We start from the raw sequence: 20,995 nt of genomic DNA on the forward strand, positions 1-20,995 counted from the left end.
TACCAAGCAAAGCCAGCCAGCACCAGATATTCACTGATGGTTCTCCTGTCTGTCCTGAAGGGGACAGAGCCCTTCAAACACCCCGGTAACTGAGAGCTGAGCTGGGCCCTTCAAAGCTGCAGAGAATGATCTTTAGATCAGTGTTTCTCAGACCAGTCCTCAGAGACACCAGTCGGTCTACGTTTTTGCTCCCTCTCAATTCTCTGAGAGTTGGGAGGGAACAAAAACGCGGACCATCAGGGGGTCCCTGAGAATTGGTTTGAGAAGCACTGCCTTAGTTGAATCATAGAAGTTCTGAATTGGGAGTATAAATTCCTGACACAAAAGGAGGCTTTGAAACCCACAGTGGGCAAGATTTACAAGCCCCATCAATCGCTGATTAGTTTAACTCAACAGAAGCCAACAAGTGGTTAAAGTGCTTTTGCGCCTGACAGCTGGAAAACTCCGCCCATCATTAGTTTCGAACCCCCACTTTCCTCATCAACAGTAATCAGGCTGTTTGTGTCACCAGTACCTAGAGGAACTTTCATCCATTTAAATGGCACATCCACCTTAGACTCCCTTCCCATTCTTGGGTTCTACTTACCATGTCGATATGGTGTCGTTTGCTGGGATGAACCAGGGATGTTTATCTCAGAGCCAAAATAACAATCTATTTGAGTCATACCGTGCATCCATCATCTATGCATCATCCATAACAATTTATCCAGGATGGGGTTGCAGTGAGCTTGGAGCCTTTCTCAAGCAGCACAAGGGAAAATGTAGGTGGGAAATACCAGTCCATTGTTGAGCACAAGACAGGAAACAGTCACAAATTATGGGTAATTTAGAAACAGCAGTTTGCCTACTTGCATGTTTTTGGGCTGTAGGAGGGAACTGCAGTACCTGGACCAATACTATTTGTAAGGATGTGAGTGCTAACATACTGCTCTCTAGCATAAACAATCACCAATCCATCCATCCATCCATCTTCCAATCAATTATCCAATAGAGGGTGGTACTATTATAATTAAAAGCAAGGAATCAGCAGTTAATCCTCGGTGCTTCAGAATCTCATAATTATGGGTAAAACATTTATCAATGTCTATAATCGTAAATCGTAAATCATGTCTATAATCTTACTGAATGTGGGTATCGTACCAAAGAATTAATTCCACTATGTCACCTCTCTTCCGCATCGTCACTTGTTAGCCTCTTTGTCTTATTTATTTGTTTGCTTATTATTCTTGGAAAACGAACAAATTTGCTCTGTGGATGCAAACAACGATGAACAAATCTTTTGATATGTAACTGAAAAGCTGACAGTACCATACTAACTTGGTGTCATTTCCGGTACGAGACTACAGACTGTGTTTTGCAAGCAAATATATGGTGGCCTAGTGGTTGCCGCCTGCTCCTTTTCAGTCTAGCCCGTTCACCACTGACTTAAGCAGCTGTTAATTACACATACTTCATATGCGTAACAACTAAATAATTCCAATGTATCTCAACTCCTACTTTGTCAAATGGCAAATAAAGCATAATTTCCTTTCATTTTCTGGTAGCATTCAAGTACATTTCCATTTCTCTTAGGAGCCACAAGGAATTGCAATTATCAGACGAGCTTCTGATTAAAAAATATCTGAATTAATATGCTAATTAGGTAGAAGAGTTAACGAATGACAGTACCCATCCGTCCATCTGTCCCTACTGTCCATACCCAAAACTATGCCCCTGACTCTGTGTAGGTGTCATTTTAATGATTCGTTTCACCTTTCAGTGCTTGTGTTACAGTGAAAAATTTAATTTTATTGCACTGACGTTCATTTCCTTTTTAATTAAAATTAATGTGGCACTCTAGGTGATAACAGGTACACACATCTCTCCTCTGTAAATGGTAGGCAGTTTATGCTTTATTTAAAAAGTAAATAAAAACGTTGAAAACATTTCAGAGATGTATACATTTTTCATTTGTCTCTTCTGTTAAGTCAGTGAAAACAAGCAAGTTAAACAGCAGTTTATGGGCATATTTTAACCACTAAGTCAAAATTTATTTGGTACGAATCCGCAGAGGATCTCGTTCTGGTAACGTATTGCCAATTCGCTCTCCCGCTTGGTCTGGAGGACTTAATGTATTTGCTGAAATGGGATCCTTTTGATGGGACATGTTTGTCATTCCGTTTCGCTAATGCCTGGACTTATCTTTCCAGGCAGCCCGCGACCAGCCATTCGTTCCGCAACGGCGTCTCATAATTGTTTACTGGCTCAGGAGAACAAATTTGGTCATTAAGGGATCTATTAGTACCACAACCTACATGCCTTGAATGTTTGTGTCAGACAGGGCCGAAAGTAAATAAGCTCAGCGTCTCGATGATTACTTGCTTTGAAAAACAAGGCCTGAAAGCTTTTTCATTATCTCCTCTGGGCCCGTTAGCATCTTTGAGAAACACGTTGACAGGAACGTTGGCAGAAAGGTTTGAGCCACCTCTCTTGTTCTGTCATACCATGCAAAAATGACAAAAAAGTACCCTTTAGGGGAATGGCACTACGTTCATGTCAGTAATGAAAGATTTAGACAGAAGAACAAATACAAACACATTACTTTTCACCAGACGTGGAGGTTAATAATAGACTCGTCTCAAAACATCATTAGGCCTTAAGTAGTGTGTGTACAGGGCTTACCAAAAGAAAAATATACGTACCATAAAATGTGATTTGTCACTAGTTTAGATCAACTTTCCACTGTTATGCATGTGTGGGGATTTAGGTAAGGAGGGCAGATTAGTGATGAGGGGCAGATGTGTTGAGGCAGTTACATGAGCAAAAGGTCATAAGTAAGTCACTGGTGAAGCTGGTAATCAGTGATTGCTTCAGAGGTGGTTGTATGCTTAGTCCTGTGACCCTGCCCACCCCCAAGGTATGTAAGCTAATACTACAATACTTTTTAACAGTGCTGGGGTATCTGTAGCTTTTATGAACGTGACTTAAACAAGGTTTCGCTCTATCAACACTGTCTTTCCCCCCTCACTTTATGACATTGCTCTCAGAACAAAAGGCAAATGTTTACGACAAAAAAATAAAATCTAAAACGTATTTGGCAAGTGGCTGTGAGGTTGGACCCTGACCCTGCCACACCCCCACAACCATTCACCTGAATACTAACAGCTGTGCCACATTTTAGTTTCGGTTTCTGATAATTGCTGGTCCTACTTAATCGATGTAGTTTGTTCTCCTCCACACAAGGACTTGCTGACTTATGTCTAACATTGGAGCGGTCAGTACCGACTTGTGCATTTTCTCGGTTATCAGCACCACTCCTATTATTTCATACACATCGTCGCTGATCACCTGGTCGGAACAGGTTCACCTGGTAGGCCTAAGGAAACTGTCACCCCAAAAGAGCTCAACAAACTGAAAGCTGTTCCACAGTTGAAGGGTCAACTTTCAACAATATCGTATGTGAGATGCCTGTGTTTGGCTAAAGGGAGGGCGGCACCATGTCTGATCAGAAAACTTTATCCAGCTACAAAAGGCAACTTAAAAAAAAAAAATTGCTAATATAGAATGTGTTTCCACCACTACAGACTTACGGACAGTTCAAAATAAAAGTAGTATATGTGTCTCTTCCTTGAAATTGTGTGCAGGTGACAATCCTGCAAAGATTTAGAGGTCAATCCAGTGTTGTGTCATACCCAGAAAACTTTGTATATTATATATTTTATGTATTTATTTGGCATTGTTGTAATAAAACGTTTGGTTATTTACTATAATTCTTGTCTCATTGCCATCTCGTCCCTGCTTAGGGGTGAACAAGTAGGCCCCCTGCTTGAGAAGCTTCTCATGGGTTCCTCCTGCCCCATAGTAGTAGGTGGTACAGTCTGTAGTAAATTATGTACAATAAGTTTTAAGTGGTCTGTAATTGGGGGCAGCATGGTGGTGCAGTGGTTAGCACTGTTGTCTCACACTTCTGGGACCCGGCTTCGAGTCTCCACCTGGGTTACATGTGTGTGGAGTTTGCATGTTCTCCCCATGTCGTCGTGGGGTTTCCTCCGGGTACTCCGGTTTCCCCCCACAGTCCAAAAACATGCTGAGGCTAATTGGAGTTGCTAAATTGTCCGTAGGTGTGCATGTGTGAGTGACTGGTGTGTGAGTGTGCCCTGTGATGGGCTGGCCCCCCATCCTGGGTTGTTCCCTGCCTCGTGCCCATTGCTTCCGGGATAGGCTCCGGACCCCCCGTGACCCAGTAGGATAAGTGGGTTGGAAGATGGATGGATGGATGGTCTGTAATTGTTAGATTATGTTCAAAAACCAGTGGTACCACTTCAGTCCAAGGATGATAAACCCCATTCTGTCTCTGTGTGGGAGAAGAAATGCACCTTAACCGATTTCATCCTGGACATCTTGGCTGATGTTGCTATGCTCCATGTAGATACTTACTATTCAGACTAATGATGATTTGTACTCTTCCCTCCCACTCACACAGGGGCACTTTAAGCATAAAATACCATTTCAACTGAATGGCACGACTGGGAGGAAACTAGAGAGACCTAGAGCCTAACAGATGTCAGATAACCCACTGATCCACTGTAATATCCCAGACCATAATTATATCCTAACCAGTGACAAATATCTATACCTACTATGAGAAGTTTTCTCAATTATAAATAGTGTTTTTCATCAGAAGGTTGAGTAAAACTAAACAAATGTATGGCGATTGTGTGAATTGCCTTTTAAATTGTGTGGTATAATAGTTTGTGCTAATCAGTTGCTGTGCTGTAACATTTGTCCATATTATTGTTCTAATGGGGGAAAAGGACATTGAAGGACACTCAATGTCCTCTGCATGTGATTTACTGTAGAACCAGCCGTGCTGTCCTCAGAGTGACCACTGGATGGCGTCCAGCTGGAATGGTTTAAGTGAGCACCTGACTTCAAAATCAGTCTCTCAGACAAGATGCCCAGATATTTAGACGTTCCCTCCTGGTCCCCCCCCCCCTCAGTACGCCTCCTGTGATGAATCTGCCCTTGACCTCCTCATTTATCTGTTTGTTAGCACCTCCTTCTTTACTCCTGCTAGCTTTGACGTGACCTAACTTGACTCCCTGCCTACCCGGGGGCCTAATTTATTAAACTGTGTTAATTTCATCGTGGAAGAAAAAAACAAAAAACATACGCTCAAATATAAAGATGCGTTAGCACTGAAAAATTCGGATTTATAAAACTGCTATATACGCACTTCCCCTCAGAAATGTTTGACTACTCTCATGAAGGTCTGTACCTGCATGAGCCTGAGGTCCTGCCCAGTTGCAGCCCACAAATAACCATATATGGTCGATGCAAATGAGATGCATGCCTATATGCATCTCCAGCAGGTGACATAGTGGGTGAACCTGTTGTTGTATCCTATGAAATAGTACTTCTTTATCTGGATGGTCCTAGTACAGTATCCAGCTATGTAAATAGATTAACATTATAAATTATGTTGCACAGAAACAGTGGATTAATTACCTCTAGGTGGTTTTCGGAATATCATTATCCAATGTCAGGGACATACATGTAATGGGATTTACATATTTCCACCTTAAATATTCTTTTTATTATTACCCTTCTCACATTCTGTACCTGTTTTTTTGGATCATCTTGATACACTTGACAACATAAAAAGCACAGAAAATATTTGTTAGATTTAAGGATGGAAGAAGAGTATGCCAGCTGTAAAGAAACTGCATGTATACTTTTCCGATTCCATTGTAGCATGGAAATTCAGCCAGTCAGCAAAGCAAATGGGTACCATTTTTCTGCTTGTTACTAGTTTTTATTCATCTACAGAATAAGTCTCTCCACTAAGGAGAAGCACAGTCATATTTTTGAGAGGGTCCTAGAAGAGCACCACTTACGAAACGACAATGCACGGAAGGTAAGGGAAAGACGAGCAAGTGCCACTGTCCTTATGCCCTGCCCTTACAGTGTTACGGTCATCTTTACAATACAGTGTACACATACACACCTATAAATAGTAAATGGACTGCATTTATATAGCGCTTTTCTACTCCTATGAGTACTCAAAGCGCTTTACATTTTATGGCTCACATTCATCCATTCATACACCGGTGGCGAAGGCTGCCATGCAAGGTGCCATCCAGCTCACCGGGAGCAATTTGGGGTTCAGTGTCTTGCTCAAGGACACCAGGGCTTGAACCTGCAACCCTCCAGTTGCCGAACGATAGCACTACTTCCTGCGCCACCATCTTCCCCACTACAAAAGCATATAGTCTTCGGAGACTAAATTTAGTACAGAATAGGTGTGTTCTACTAAATATGCCTGGACACATCAATGACCTGTCCCCTCAAATACCCCATACTCACCTCTGTCTTTGACCCCCACTCCATCTGTACTGTTACACAGTACCAGTTGGTTGATTTGTGAGACCTTAGTCTACGCCGCCCCCCCTATCCCCCAGGCTACCCTAATCTCTGCCTTATCTTAATGACTTCCCATGCTATTGAGCCTACAGCAGGTCTCCATCGACCATTCTCACTGCCTTTTATCAGCACAGCCGCTGACTGCTCTGCCACTCGATACCGGTGCCACCCCAGCGCCAAGCCGCTTCCTGCTGGTGCCTGCTCTCCCCCAGTCTCTGTCATTGTGAGTGTCCACTGGCAAAAGAGGAGCATCCAGCATCTGTTATTACAACTGAGGCCTCCCATGTGTTGTATATCTGGGTAACAAGTCCAATGACATGAAAGTGAAGGTCATTAGTAAGTAATGAAGTAAATGTAAAATTTAAAAAAATGAAGGTCCACCCCATGTCTCTTGTAGCGTCATTTTCTAAGATGGGATCTATCTGCAGTTTAGTTTCCACTGTAGCAAACAAAGCTTGCACATGCTCAATGCGATCCTTGAGGATGACAGCAAATACAGTCAAATATGGTTGTTTTGTGTTGACCATTTACAGAAAATGAGATACAATCATAACATTCCTTTGTCAACCTGTTATCATACCAAACAGTATTGCAAGTTCTTATCTCAAGTGCAAATTTTGCAATACGTGTATAACACATTAATCATTCTGAAATTTCAGTCCCACTTAAAATGGGGGCAAAGACACAAGCATACAGAGCTGAATAAATTCACAATTTCATGTTAGGAAGGTCCCCAAGTATGTCATGACTAAGAGTAATGTTTGGTGTTTCTTGATTAATAAAGACAAGATGCATTAGGCCTAATCTGTTCAAGTGTCTCCAACTCCCTGCCAATTTAGGGAAAAGGTCTATAAGAAATTCAGGTCATTTACTGAATTGACGTGTCCCAGACAATAAAGTATAATATGCTGGGATTTTCCACTTTCAGGACGTGCAGCTTCTGGGAAATTGTAAACGATGCCTGTTTCTTGGGAAATATTTTCGACATATCAAGACAAAAGTTCTCCGGCAAAGGGATCTGCCAGGAGATTCAGGAATCTGATGTGTATTAGCTAGAGTCTTTGGAATAATTTATAAAATAAATAAATAAGGTTGCTCGTCAAATTTGTATAGCTATAGCTCTTATGGTGACCAGTTTCTAAATACACATTTTGATCTACCTACCACAGTTTGCATGTTCTCCTCATGTCCCGTGGGTTCTGTCCAGATACTCCAGTTCCGGTGTCCTCCTGTAGCCCAAAGACATGTAGTTAGGTGACTGGGCATCTTCTTATCCACTATAATATGCATTGTGTGTGCATGTGCCATGATGGAATGGGATCCATGCCTTGAATTCCTTGGCAAAGTCCCCCCCTGCCCCCAACCAGATAAGCCCTAGAAAGTGAAAAGGCGATTTCTCAATTTTTAGTAGGTATTAGGAATGTACTGGTTTTCCAGTGGCATTTAGTAATGTCTTATTCTGTTTAGCCCCAGGCATGATTTATGGCTATTTAACCTAAGGCACAGGCCAGTGTGAACTCACCAATGAGGAAGCTGGAATGCTGTAGCAGGCAATTTCATCAGCCAATGGGGGCCTGAGGACTGAGAACTTCGGGGTGACACGTGTCATCCAGATACAGCTCAGTGTGAATCAACACAGAACTGAAAATGTTCTCATATGCTAAACCCAAATGGTATATTGCTAATTATTAAAATGACTTCCAGAGTATCATTTAAGGCCAGATTTTGAAAATGTAATTAACATTATATAGAATCAAAAATATCTCCTACGATACAGCTTTTGACACGATGTCTGTCAAGAAAGGTTTATAAAAACACCATAATGGGCTATTAAAGACCAGCAAACATATATGTATTTACATATATGTATTTTATGAGAAATTATTAAACATAGTTGTGAAACAGCCTCTTCTACATGCTGTTGTTACAAATCACATGACCATTCCTTATATAAGACTAGAAGGAAAAAGATTGATTTTAGCCTCCTCCAGGAATGCATTTTGTATACATTTAGTCTACTTCAGTTTGAGGGGGGGGGGCAGTATTTGGCTCAGCATATTAGGCCTCTTTGCCTGTCATCAGAAGGTCGCTGCTTTTAGTCCTATCCTCAGCAGAATAAGTCACATCCCTGCTGGGCCCTTTGACCAAACTGCTTAACCACCCCACCCCCCCCAAAATAAATAAATAAAATAAAATGCTCCAGGTGTACCAGATAATTGGCCTGATTCCTACACTCAGACCCCAAGCTTTGCTCGCAAGTGTGTATAAAAGTGTGTTTATATCACAAAAGAGAGCATAGATGGGCTTATGTAAAAAGGAGCGTTCCAATGTACTTGTGCAAATGACAAATAAAACATGATTTCAGTTATGTTTTTCACATTTGCCTAGTCCTTAGTTGACCCACACTTTGTCTTATTAAAACTAATGCTAATTATGTAGCATAATTTGCAAGAGAATGCATATGAAAATATACAAGCACTTTATTAATTATTGTGTGAATGTTTTTTTATGATTTACTTCTTTTAATGCATTTAAAACAAAGCCTGCCTGAAATATTGTAGTTACGGTAAGCCTTGAGAAAAGCAGTGCAGATGTCGCCATCTTGTGTATGTGAAACTCAATACAATAAGAAACTTCAGATTTATTTAATCGCATCTTCACAGCCTTGGGTAGCACCCTGTCTGGCTTAATGTACGGTTTTTTCATGTTGGCCCAGTGTTCATGTACATTTCCTCGCGTAGTCCAAATGACTGACATGTATGTGAAAGTAGCTTTCTAATTATGCACACATTTGCGTATCCTATAATCCAATGTTCCGTGCCTTGTGTACCCTGGTTCCTGGTATATGTTCCATGCACAGTGTGACCGTCTTTTCAACAAGTAGGTATGAAAAAGGCGTGGATGGATCATGACAGCTGATATATTTACTATTAACATATGTACTGATCCCAAGATTAAAATGGCACTAATGGTACCACGATAAAGATTATTTTACACCAGAGTAATTGATCGCTATTTATGCACTGCATCAGGAATAAGGATCTGTTAAAACGTATGAGTAATGTACTATCTGCTGCCTGTAACATTAACCTTTAACTTCGTTGTTGATAACGGTTGTGTTAGACTTGCGTTAATTACCTCTAAAACATTCAAGTTATCTAATGTGAATCATTTATAATGTCATAAACCAGTAGGAGAGTCGGTCATTATGTGGACAGACAAGGAATGATTCATGCTGTTGGCTTTACTTATTACTAAGGAGTTATGTTTAACTACACCACGGTGAAGGAAATTATTCCAGGAAGACACTGGAAACGGTTAATCCAAACAACTACTCGAAATATTGAATTCAACTGTACCCCCGTTTGTCTAGATTGTTCTGCAGAAGGTCGTGCGAAGTATTGTAATATAGTATTTAATCAGCACACCCGCTAAGTCACTATTTACAAAAACTTAAATGTCTAACAGGATCTGTAATCACATCATTTAAAATATTAAAATACATATACAAATAGTAGTCTCAAAAAGGCTCTCTAACTGGTGACATATACCACCTTCGAATACTACTGTCGCTTCATTAAAATGAAAACAAACATGCAAACAAACAAACGTAATAAATCTACAAATTATTAATATAGGTACCTTTGTTTTGCATGTTCTGTAATCGAGGAAATTCCATTTATATATACTATGTGTATGTGGTGATATCTACAATACTTTGAACGATAACGTATTATTCATTCCAACTGTTTTTAAAACCGTGACTAATCTAAAAATACATAAACCAAAAAAAGTGCTAGTTTAAGGGTGTTGTCACTATTCTAGTTCTTAATAAAAATGACAGTTCGGAAAGGGTTCAATCGTCCCACGCTTGCCCTGCGACCTTGCCCATGACCAACGTTTCTGAGGAAAATGTAATATGTAAGGCGCACACAGGATTACTGCCTCTAAGTACTATTTATACACGCCAGCTTTCGACGCCACGTATGCCACGTGACCGGTATACGAGGGCATTGTGGGTAAGGAGTTCCTAGCCTATTGGGAAAAGGCGATAAATAATTCTTTCCGTTTGTCCTTTAACGGAGTCAAGTGCAGTTATCATATCCCATAATGTAGTGGTTATGTGAGTGAATTTAATTTTGAAACTCCAAAAAGTGAAATCAGCTAACAAAGAATATATATTGTTTCTCAGATGTGCAGAACTAGTCGCCAGTCTTTATAAACAATGAAGGTTTATGAAGGAAGTACACACAGTCTCTATGGAAACGAATCTAAGTTTTAGTTTATTTCCTTGTCTCGGTAACCGTTTGGCAGGACTTACTTTTAAATCAGAATAGGTTGTTTGATGTGCTTTTTGCTTGCCCGTTTTCTTTAAGGGCGTTGGTCTTACGGGGTACACGTCTGCTTGGTTTAAATGTTTGTTTTGTGTATAATAATAGTAGCAGCGGTTTGATTCAAAGTGCAGAACCAGTATGTCCTCTTTTGAGGACTTGGACGATCTGCGAGAGCGTAACAAGCAGCTGTTGGTGAGGCTGAGAGAGCAATGGAAAAGACTGCAGCGTTTGACGGCCGTAGCGACAGATCCAGATTGCCTGGGATCCGGCGAGATACGGCGTAGGCCGGCTGACAGAAGCCGTCACAGTAGCGCCTCTCCGGTAGGGTCAGTGGTTACTGAGATCGGCGGGCGACAGGATCTAGCCCGAACCGCATTAAGCAAACCCAAGACACTTGACGAAGACCATCCACTAGCGGCCAGCTATAAGAAAGTCCAAGGTAGGTCGTTGTCCTTGCATTATGGATAAATAATGCCGTCAGTTTATACTCTTGTTAAATAGTATACATGTGCTATATTTATGTATATTTACATGTTAAATTCACATAAATATACTACTGTTAAGATGTTTCAGAGAATTCCACCCTGGGCAAAGATATCGTTCCTTTGAGGGCCCCCAGCCAGCGCGAGGGGGGCCCTGCGCACCACGATCTTCTGCAGGACGAGAGAAATATTGATTTTGAAAGCGAAAAGAAACCGGAAGCCATGACATCAGGACTCAATTTTCAAAGCGTGGGAGGAGAGCGGGTGAGACGCCCTGTAGTCACAAGCAGTTCTCAGCCCTGCCACTTGATGGCGCATTCTTACAATAATTTCATTTGCATATAATTTGCATTTAATTGTTTATTGCATATTACAACTAAGGGGACCAAGTTTTCTCATTAGGCTGTTAGCACACTATGGGGTACACCTGAATGACCTTTATCAGTTCGTCAAATTCACAAAGTTAATAATGAAACTAACCCCCTGTGCAGTCATAAGAGAAATGCGTAGCGAGATTAATATGTGGTGTTTGCTGTGAATGACAACTTTCATTCTCTTCTACACTTCGCCCTGACTGATCTGGAGTCCTGTTGAAAGATTGAGTGCTGGACAGGAATAATTGTTGTATCGTAAGATGTGGATGAATGTTGAGGACTATTTTAAGTGAATAATGTGTGTCACAGTGGTGTGAAATAATATACATTCCAGGGCAAAAAAAAATGGGCTAAAGCGTAATGTTGTGCAATTTGGTGTCTGTGTGTGAGCCATCCTGCATTGCCCTGACAACATAGTGTATACAATTTTCCCCTTGTCTAATTCAACATGGTAACAGCGGTCCCTCGTGCACATTTCCATTTCTCCTTGCGGTCTCTGGATTACTTGGATTTCAATAGTGTGATCGATTTCTCCTACAAACTGTTGCTTTTTGCTGATAACACCTTTACTCCTGATTTGCCATTTGATGTTTCTCCAGTCTTCAGCCTTTCTGTGACACAGTCAGACATGCACAGTCATCAAAAACTTGTTGCTTACAAGTATATGCTGACAGAGCTAGCAATGCATGTCTGAATTTTTGTATATTTTTCGTTTGCATAAAGTGGTTTGCAAAAATATTTGGCCCCCTTGAACTTTTCCACATTTTGTCACATTACAGAAACAAACATGAATCAATTTCATTGGAATTCCACGTGAAAGACCAATACAAAGTGTACACTTGAGAAGTGGAACGAAAATCATACATGATTCCAAACATTTCTTACAAATAAATAACTGAAAAGTGGGGTGTGCGTAATTATTCAGCCCCCTTTGGTCTGAGTGCAGTCAGTTGCCCATAGACATTGCCTGATGAGTGCTAATGACTAAATAGAGTGCACCTGTGTGTAATCTAATGTCAGTACAAATACAGCTGCTCTGTGATGGCCTCAGAGGTTGTCTAAGAGAATATTGGGAGCAACAGCACCATGAAATCCAAAGAACACACCAGACAGGTTGGGGATAAATTTATTGAGAAATTTAAAGCAGGCTTAGGCTACAAAAAGATTTCCAAAGCCTTGAACATCCCACGGAGCACTGTTCAAGCGATCATTCAGAAATGGAAGGAGTATGGCACAACTGTAAACCTACCAAGACAAGGCCGTCCACCTGAACTCACAGGCCGAACAAGGAGAGCGCTGATCAGAAATGCAGCCAAGAGGCCCATGGTGACTCTGGACGAGCTGCAGAGATCTACAGCTCAGGTGGGGGAATCTGTCCATAGGACAACTATTAGTCGTGCACTGCACAACGTTGGCCTTTATGGAAGAGTGGCGAGAAGAAAGCCATTGTTAACAGAAAACCATAAGAAGTCCCGTTTGCAGTTTGCCACAAGCCATGTGGGGGACACAGCAAACATGTGGAAGAAGGTGCTCTGGTCAGATGAGACCAAAAATAGAACTTTTTGGCCAAAATGCAAAACGCTATGTGTGGCGGAAAACTAACACTGCACATCACTCGGAACACACCATCCCCACTGTCAAATATGGTGGCAGCATCATGCTCTTGGGGTGCTTCTCTTCAGCAGGGACAGGGAAGCTGGTCAGAGTTGATGGGAAGATGGATGGAGCCAAATACAGGGCAATCTTGGAAGAAAACCTCTTGGAGTCTGCAAAAGACTTGAGACTGGGGCGGAGGTTCACCTTCCAGCAGGACAACGACCCTAAACATAAAGCCAGGGCAACAATGGAATGGTTTAAAACAAAACATATCTATGTGTTAGAATGGACCAGTCAAAGTCCAGATCTAAATCCAATCGAGAATCTGTGGCAAGATCTGAAAACTGCTGTTAACAAACGCTGTCCATCTAATCTGACTGAGCTGGAGCTGTTTTGCAAAGAAGAATGGGCAAGGATTTCAGTCTCTAGATGTGCAAAGCTGGTAGAGACAAACCCTAAAAGACTGGCAGCTGTAATTGCAGCAAAAGGTGGTTCTACAAAGTATTGACTCAGGGGGCTGAATAATTACTCACACCCCACTTTTCAGTTATTTATTTGTAAAAAATGTTTGAAATCATGTATGATTTTCGTTCCACTTCTCACGTGTACACCACTTTGTATTGGTCTTTCACGTGGAATTCCAATAAAATTGATTCATGTTTGTGGCTGTAATGTGACAAAATGTGGAAAAGTTCAAGGGGGCCGAATACTTTTGCAAGCCATTGTATTAGACATTTCTTGGTATGTTTTGCTGCTTTTGCTGACATAATCCACAAATGTTGGTTCATTTGCCAGCCACTTTCATAGTTATTCTAATTTGAAAAAGCAGTTGTCTTTTTGTTTTAATTGAATGAAACATATTTTTATTTTTTTGTCTGTTTTCAACCATCAGGTGCCTTTGTCATAAAGGTATTGTTGGTATGGCTTGACATTTTGCAAAGGTTTTTTGTGTAAGGTTGGTGTGTGTGTGTGTGTGTGTGATTTTCTGGTTTTACCCACATTTTGATTTGCATGTAGAGTAACCTGAGTAGGCTACAGCTTTAAGAAAATTTCTCTGGTATTTCTTGGGAATGATATTGATAAGAGTGATTAGTTGTCAGTGGTTTTTAGATATGAGTAGTTATGCTTTTTCATTTGTAGGAACTGATGTCTATGTGGCTTTTTTAAGAACTATCTTCGCACAAAGGTTAGTGTGAGCATGAAAACTGTCACACTGTTACTGCTGCTAGTGAAACATTATCAAAACACTTTTCTAAGTCTTTCTGGAAGTTTACCTGTTTTAGATCCTTGCACTCGGATTGGCAAGTAAGAAATGTATGCTTTTTCTGGTTAAAAATTTCCGGCATTGAAAATGCAATGATTCAAATTCTTACTGTGGGTTAAAAAAAAAAACAAGCAATCAGATGAATTGCCATATTTATCACTTTAATCCATCAGCATTTCGTGCAAAACCCTACTTGCTCATCTTGTGAAACTCATTGAAATAAAACCACTGAATGTGATTATGCCTTGTTTCAGCATAATGGCAACTCACTGGTCAGACGACCCACTGAGCCTTTGCTGGGCTATGACTGGATAGCAGGTATGTTGCACTTTGTTCAATGTTGGTGCCAGTTAGTAGAGATTCAGTGGGGTCTTCACAAAGCAGGATTAGGCGAAAGTCTGACTTATTTTGACAAGTCTGGCTCATTTAAGTAGAGTTCCTTTCCATCAACGTGTCTTTAATGAATCCCCAGCTGAGCTACCATGGGAACTTAGGCGAGTGAACAAGTTTGCCCCGGATCGGGTTAACTGTCTTGTTTATTTAAGCGTTGTCTCAAATAATGTCCAATGTGTGGGAACAGATTCCCAGAACATCGTTCCATCGGACAAAATTCCACACTCTCACTACTCATGTCATGTAATAAATATAATGAAGCTTATAAAAATCACGTCTCAGCATTCCAATTAATTCCACAATAATTAAAATAAAGCCGTACACATATTACAGAGGTCAAACATGAAATGCAATGACTGAAATTGAAAAAAAAAATCTGTTTAAATAATAACAGGAAGATATATTTTTTATATTTTTAGACAGTCTATTTTGAAAGATATGGTTATTTCTGCAGAACATTTCATACGAATGCGACTGAAAGTATTTTATGGAGATCAAATAATGCAGAATAACATTATACTGCAAGAATGACACTTGAACCTAGAAGGTTCCCTGTTAGCTATGGGGAACAAACCAGGAACTTTCGTGGTGTAAGGCAACAGCATAAACCACTGTACCACCGTGCTGCTGTACTAGGTATTTGTAACATTTACATAAATTATGCATTTAATCTGTCTGCAATTCTTCACCAAGCCAACTCCCTGGCTTGATTTATGGCCACAGCGATTACATATTTGTATTTTTCATACAGCTCCATCAGCAGAGTTTGTTCAGCGGCAGAAAAAAAACGCCGCTCTCTTTTAGCATGCTTTCTGACTCATTTGATCGATCTATCATTCATCCATTCATTTGGGCTTCTTAAATATCTCAGATGTGCGGATTAAGTGAGAATGTGCAAGAAGTCTGTCTTGTATGAGCCTTGATTAATTACAGCTGAACTGTGTTAGTGGAATGACATGAGGCTAAGTATAGAGATGACGCTAGTTTGAGTCTGACTTTTTCGGGAAAGTCTGGGTTTCTTTAGCTACTTTCACGGTATACCCCCCTGGTTAGTTTAATAGGGATACGGTATATTATGGCAGCTGTTTTGCATATGTGTTTGCCTGTGTGTAGCTGAGGAAATGTTTACCATGCTCCCAAGGGCTGCTGGATGCTGATGGCTCATTGGACGACCACACAGACCAGTTCTTCACAGAGCTACACAACTTCCGCCAACTTAACAAGGAGGAGTGTATCCACAGCCCAGACACATGGTTAGAACCTCTACCTGACCCTCTTCGAAAGTCTACTTTGTCAGCATCCATCTGTGTTGTGGTGCCTAGAATGACTGGGTTTACAAAATATGGAGCATATGAACAATATACATCTCTGGAAAACAATGAGACCACTGCAATTTATTTGAAAATCAGCAACTCTGAGTCAACAATTCAATGCAAGTGTCTGTTAAATTCCTACACAAGCGCACCTCGCTCTGCTTTTATGAGGTACTGAGTAGGTCACCTGAATCGAATCTTATTTAATGAGGGAAAAGTATAAAAAAACCACTGCTGTAATCAACATTTTTCTCTTGCAATGTGACAAGTTGGATGGCAAATCACAGCTAGAAGTACGTCACAGGTAATTGGGAATTTAAAAACAACTATTTGACCCGGCCAAAAGAGGTTAAAAGAATGCTTCAGTCCTGGCTTTATTGGCACAAGGATACAGTGAGTGTCAGGTTGCTTCCATACTCAAAATCTCCACTGGCAATACACTAGATCAAAGTCAAGCAACAGGCACTGGGGACAGCAAAGCTACAACCTTGCAGAGGGCGAAAATGAATCAGCACTGAGAGGGATGACTGCATATTCATTCAAATGTCCCTCAAGAACCGTAAGCTGTTATCAAGTGACCTTCAAACACAGTGGCAAACTGAGACTGGGGTGAAGTGCACGGCAAGAACAGTCGGAAATGGGTTCCTACATGCAGGGCTGAAGTGATGCGAAGCCAGAAAAAAGCTCTTCATCAGTGAGAAGCAAAGAAGAGCCAGGCTGAGGTTTGCTAAAGACCATAGGAATTAGACTGTAGAGGATTGGAGTAAGGTCATCTTCTCTGTGTAGTCCAGTTCTCAGCTTTGCCAAAAACCTGGTCATTTTATGGTTAGACAGAGACCTGGAGAAGCCTACAACCCACAGTCTCTCGCACCAATGGTAAAATATGGAAGAGGGTCAGTGATGATCTGGGGGTGCTTCAGCAAGGCTCGAATCAGGTAGATGTCTTTATGAAGGATGCATGAATCAAGCCACATAGAAGGTTATGCTAGAAAAACATTTGCTTCCTTCTGCCAAGACTGAGTTCTGTTCCCCAACTCAGAGGACTGGTATTTCCAGCAGGACAACAATGCTACATGTCACACAGCCAGGGGAATCAAGGTCTGGATGGAGTATCACCAAATCAAGAGTCTGTCTTAGTCAGCCCAATCTCCAGATTTGAACCATATTGAAAACCTCTGCAATTATATAACGAGGAAGATGGACAGTCACAAACCATCAAGCCAAGCTGAGCTGTTTGAATTTTTGCTGAAAGAGTGGTATGAAGTTACCCAACAGCAATGTGAAGAACTAGGGGCAGGTGGCAAGCCAAGATGCATGAAAGCTCTGATTGAAAATCAGGGTTATTCCACCAATTACTGATTTCTGAATGTTCGTTAGACAAAACACTTTGGCCATTTTCTTTAATAGTGAAGAGGGGATTTGTTTTCTTTTGAATTCAAATTCTGCTAACACTGCATCATTTGTCTTATTTTGATCTATTTTCCTTTGGAGTTATGCTGTAAAGAACAATATTTTTTATTTGGAAATTAGAAGAAATATTGTCAGCAGTTCTTAGAAACTAAGGCGCCACTGCTCAATTCAGTACTTGCACCTGTAAAAGATAAAACCTGAGAACATTATTTTTGCAGTGCTCTCTTATTTAATTCCAGAGCTGTACATAGCCCCATCCTTGGCACCCACATGTAGTTTTTCTTATTGAAATAAGATATTTTAATATAGTTATTAATGCTTTTGTTCTGTTAAATTTTTTCTGAAATATGTAAATGCATTTAACGGCTTTAGAAGTATAGTCCCAAAACGTATCTTTCTGCATCAGGCATCTTCAGTCGTAGTTTCATGATCCTATAAGACCACTGGCTGGTTTTTCCAGCGCTGCAGTAAATTGGTTAGCAGGCACAGAACGTTTCAGCTGTGATATCTTTCTGCAGGCAGAGAGCTGGGGCTGTCACAGACTTGGAAATTACTAATATTGAGAATGAATAGCCATCATTGTCAAGCTGTGAAGCAATTTTCTAGGAGCGGAGTCTGAGTCTGCGTTTTTGGGCTTCAGCTTACGCAGTGTGTGGTTTTGATATGGTATCTCCTGTGAACCTTTCTGAGAAGTTTACTCCCCACCTGTTCTTAGATCGTACTGCTTGGCCTCTCTTCCCAGATGTTTGTTTTGTATAATTAGGGTGGAGCGAGATGAGATTTCGCCCCCATCACTACTGATGCCTGAACTGGGGATGGAGTGTGAGCTGGACAAGCATACGTGTACGGATTGTATTTTCAGGTTATTTCTCCTACATGCTTATGTGTTTGCCGTTAAGGCATTCTCATCTCTCTGCTGTTGCATGATTGATGTTTGCTTGGTGGACCATCACACGTTTCCCTACCCGCTCTTTCCTTCTAGGTATGTTCCGCTACAGAATTAACAGCCGTCTCTTCCCCACACCTTCGGATCGCCAAGCAGCATGTCCAATGTGCAAGATGCCGAAATCCCAGCACGCCCACACTGTGGCAGAACCAGCCTTCATCAGGTTCCACTTTCTTGCTCGTCATTATATACAGATTAGTCTGCATACACTAATTGGACAAAAGTATTGGCATAATTTGTCATTGTCAGGAACTTTTATGACATCCTATTCTTAATCCGTTGGTGTCAATATGGAATTGGTTCCCCCTTTTGTAGCCATAACAGCTGCCACTCTTCTGGGGAGGTTTTCCACTAGATTTTGGAGTGAATGTGTTGGATTTTTTCCCATTCATCTAGAAGAGTGTTTTGGATCGTTTTAGATTAATAGAAATTCCTTCAGGTGCAAAGACCAGGTGTCCTAATACCTGTGTATGATTCTAGCGCTTGCACAATTATGAACAGTCATCTATTGGCATGAGTTTACAGGATTAAGGTGGAATAAGTTTGAAATATTTATCAATTCTTCAGTTCATTCCCACATAATAAAATGGGAACCTTGTATGGGGGCCAGCAGGGTGCATTTAAGGTTCACTCAGGATCCTAGGATCACTCAGGATGATGTGGATACTGAGAAACAGGGGGCTTTAATACTGTTGTTAATTTCTTTTTTGGTTTTGTTGTGGTTTAAATTCTTCCACTGTTGTGGATTCATGATGAATGTGGTATTTCTCATGTTTTTGGTAGGGTCAGTGTTCCCTGTGCTGTGCTGCTCCCAGCATACCGGCACGGAGTTCATCACCGGAACAGCTTCGACCCATCCGACAGCCTAGGCCTGTCCTCAGTAAGCAGGCCTGTACCCATCCAGGACCAGCTTCCCGCAGAATTCCTGGAAACTGCAATGTGACCCACACATACTGCAGAATTTCCTATCCATATAGCAAATTTTGAGTCATGTATTGTGAAAGCCTTTGCTGAGATATCTGCAGTACACTCACATACAATCATCTCATAAAACTCTTCCCTCGGTCTAGCAAATGTATGAAAAACAATTTTCGCTTTTGCCAGCAGTAAGTGATTTCATCTTACGGAACCTTTTGGGCTTTGTTTTGGATGAATGCACTTGTCTGGTTAAGAGTCTCTGTCTGGTTTTGTAAGTCTTGGAGGATATAAGATTAACAAAGCGGGAATATCCTCCTCTTGCTGTCTGTCCACAGCACTGTTTGTCGGGCTGCTCCAGATCGGCTCCTGTTGCAGCTCGTCTGCCAAGCAGCTTAGATCTGCGCAGCTGCCTAGACAGGGTGCTACCTGAACCGGAACTGGTAAGGCTTGGGGGAGGGCATATAATTTGTGTTAATTTCCTGTTGATGATGTTGGTAGTATAGTTATATCATTTCCAATTTAAATATTATTTTTGACTATAACTTATGCATACCACACAGAATGGAAGTGTTATGTTTTAAATCACAAAATCGATTGCTTTTTTATAATTAGTTAACACAATAATCCATAATGACAAAACAGAAACACATTTCTTGGAATCATTGCAAATTTACTGAAATCGAAAATGGAACACTCCCATTATTCTTTCGTGTTACGTAGGGCCACCTGTGCTAGTAATTAGAGCTGTAAGTCTTATTGGGTGTGCCTCTACCATTCTCCCTTGCAGATCCTCTCAAGCTCTGTCCGATTGGATGAGGAGCATCGCCGAACTGATTTAGATTGGCTATGACTTCTTGGTCACTGTTCTGACTGAGGCCCTTCTGATCTGAATACACAATTTGGCCTGGTCACAGAAGATTCTTGGTGGTTCCAAGTTTTGATGGGTATAGAGGCCACTGTGCTCCTGGGAAAATTAAATGAATCGCCAGTTTTTTAAATACCCTTTTCCAGGTCTAAGTATTGACATTCCCAGGAATCTATAGTTTCTTGAACTACATGCTATATTTTTATTCTATCTTAGAAGTCTTGTAAACTGTGAGACCTTAAAGGTGGATACAGACGTTTGTGAATCATGTCCTACAAAGTAAATATATCACAGCTGAAGTTCTGAAGTTATTTGAAAAGTCATCAAAAACTAGGCTGTATCTGTGCTGTTAGTGTCATAATAATGCATCTGAATATCAAAAGAGATTTCAGTCATTTTTTTTTCATTAAACTTGCAAAAATCCATGTGTTTTGTTTCGTCATGAGGAATTTCAAGTCAGTTGATGGCAAAAACAAGCATCAACTTGTCTGCAACACAAAGAACTGAGAAATACTCTGAAGGTTTCTGCTGTTTAGAAATGGAAAAGGGAAGGTAAAAGTAAAAGGAAGCTTGTGTCTTATTGGGTACACCTTTTGTTGTCACGTATCGTTGTGGGGTTCAGTTGCCCTTTACTTGCCCGCAGCTTCTTCGTTATGACATTTTCAAAGGATTCCCCCTCGTAGAACCAAAACAAAATC

The 20,995-nt window shown here is 40.9% G+C and overlaps 1 protein-coding gene across 1 annotated transcript; it reads left to right on the plus strand.

Annotated features, from left to right (window-relative positions):
* The first annotated feature begins 10,399 nt into the window (after positions 1-10,399).
* LOC125747838 (migration and invasion inhibitory protein) lies at positions 10,400-20,683 on the plus strand. Its single transcript, XM_049023362.1, has 9 exons — positions 10,400-11,175; positions 11,301-11,482; positions 14,707-14,770; positions 15,987-16,098; positions 18,332-18,411; positions 18,551-18,677; positions 19,298-19,394; positions 19,768-19,872; positions 20,220-20,683. Exons 1-9 carry the CDS (start codon positions 10,875-10,877, stop codon positions 20,280-20,282), a joined length of 1,131 nt encoding a protein of 376 aa, XP_048879319.1. The 5' UTR covers positions 10,400-10,874; the 3' UTR covers positions 20,283-20,683.
* Positions 20,684-20,995: the final 312 nt, after the last annotated feature.

The sequence above is a fragment of the Brienomyrus brachyistius genome, chromosome 8 (genome assembly GCF_023856365.1).
Source record: "Brienomyrus brachyistius isolate T26 chromosome 8, BBRACH_0.4, whole genome shotgun sequence".
Lineage (NCBI taxonomy): Eukaryota > Metazoa > Chordata > Actinopteri > Osteoglossiformes > Mormyridae > Brienomyrus > Brienomyrus brachyistius.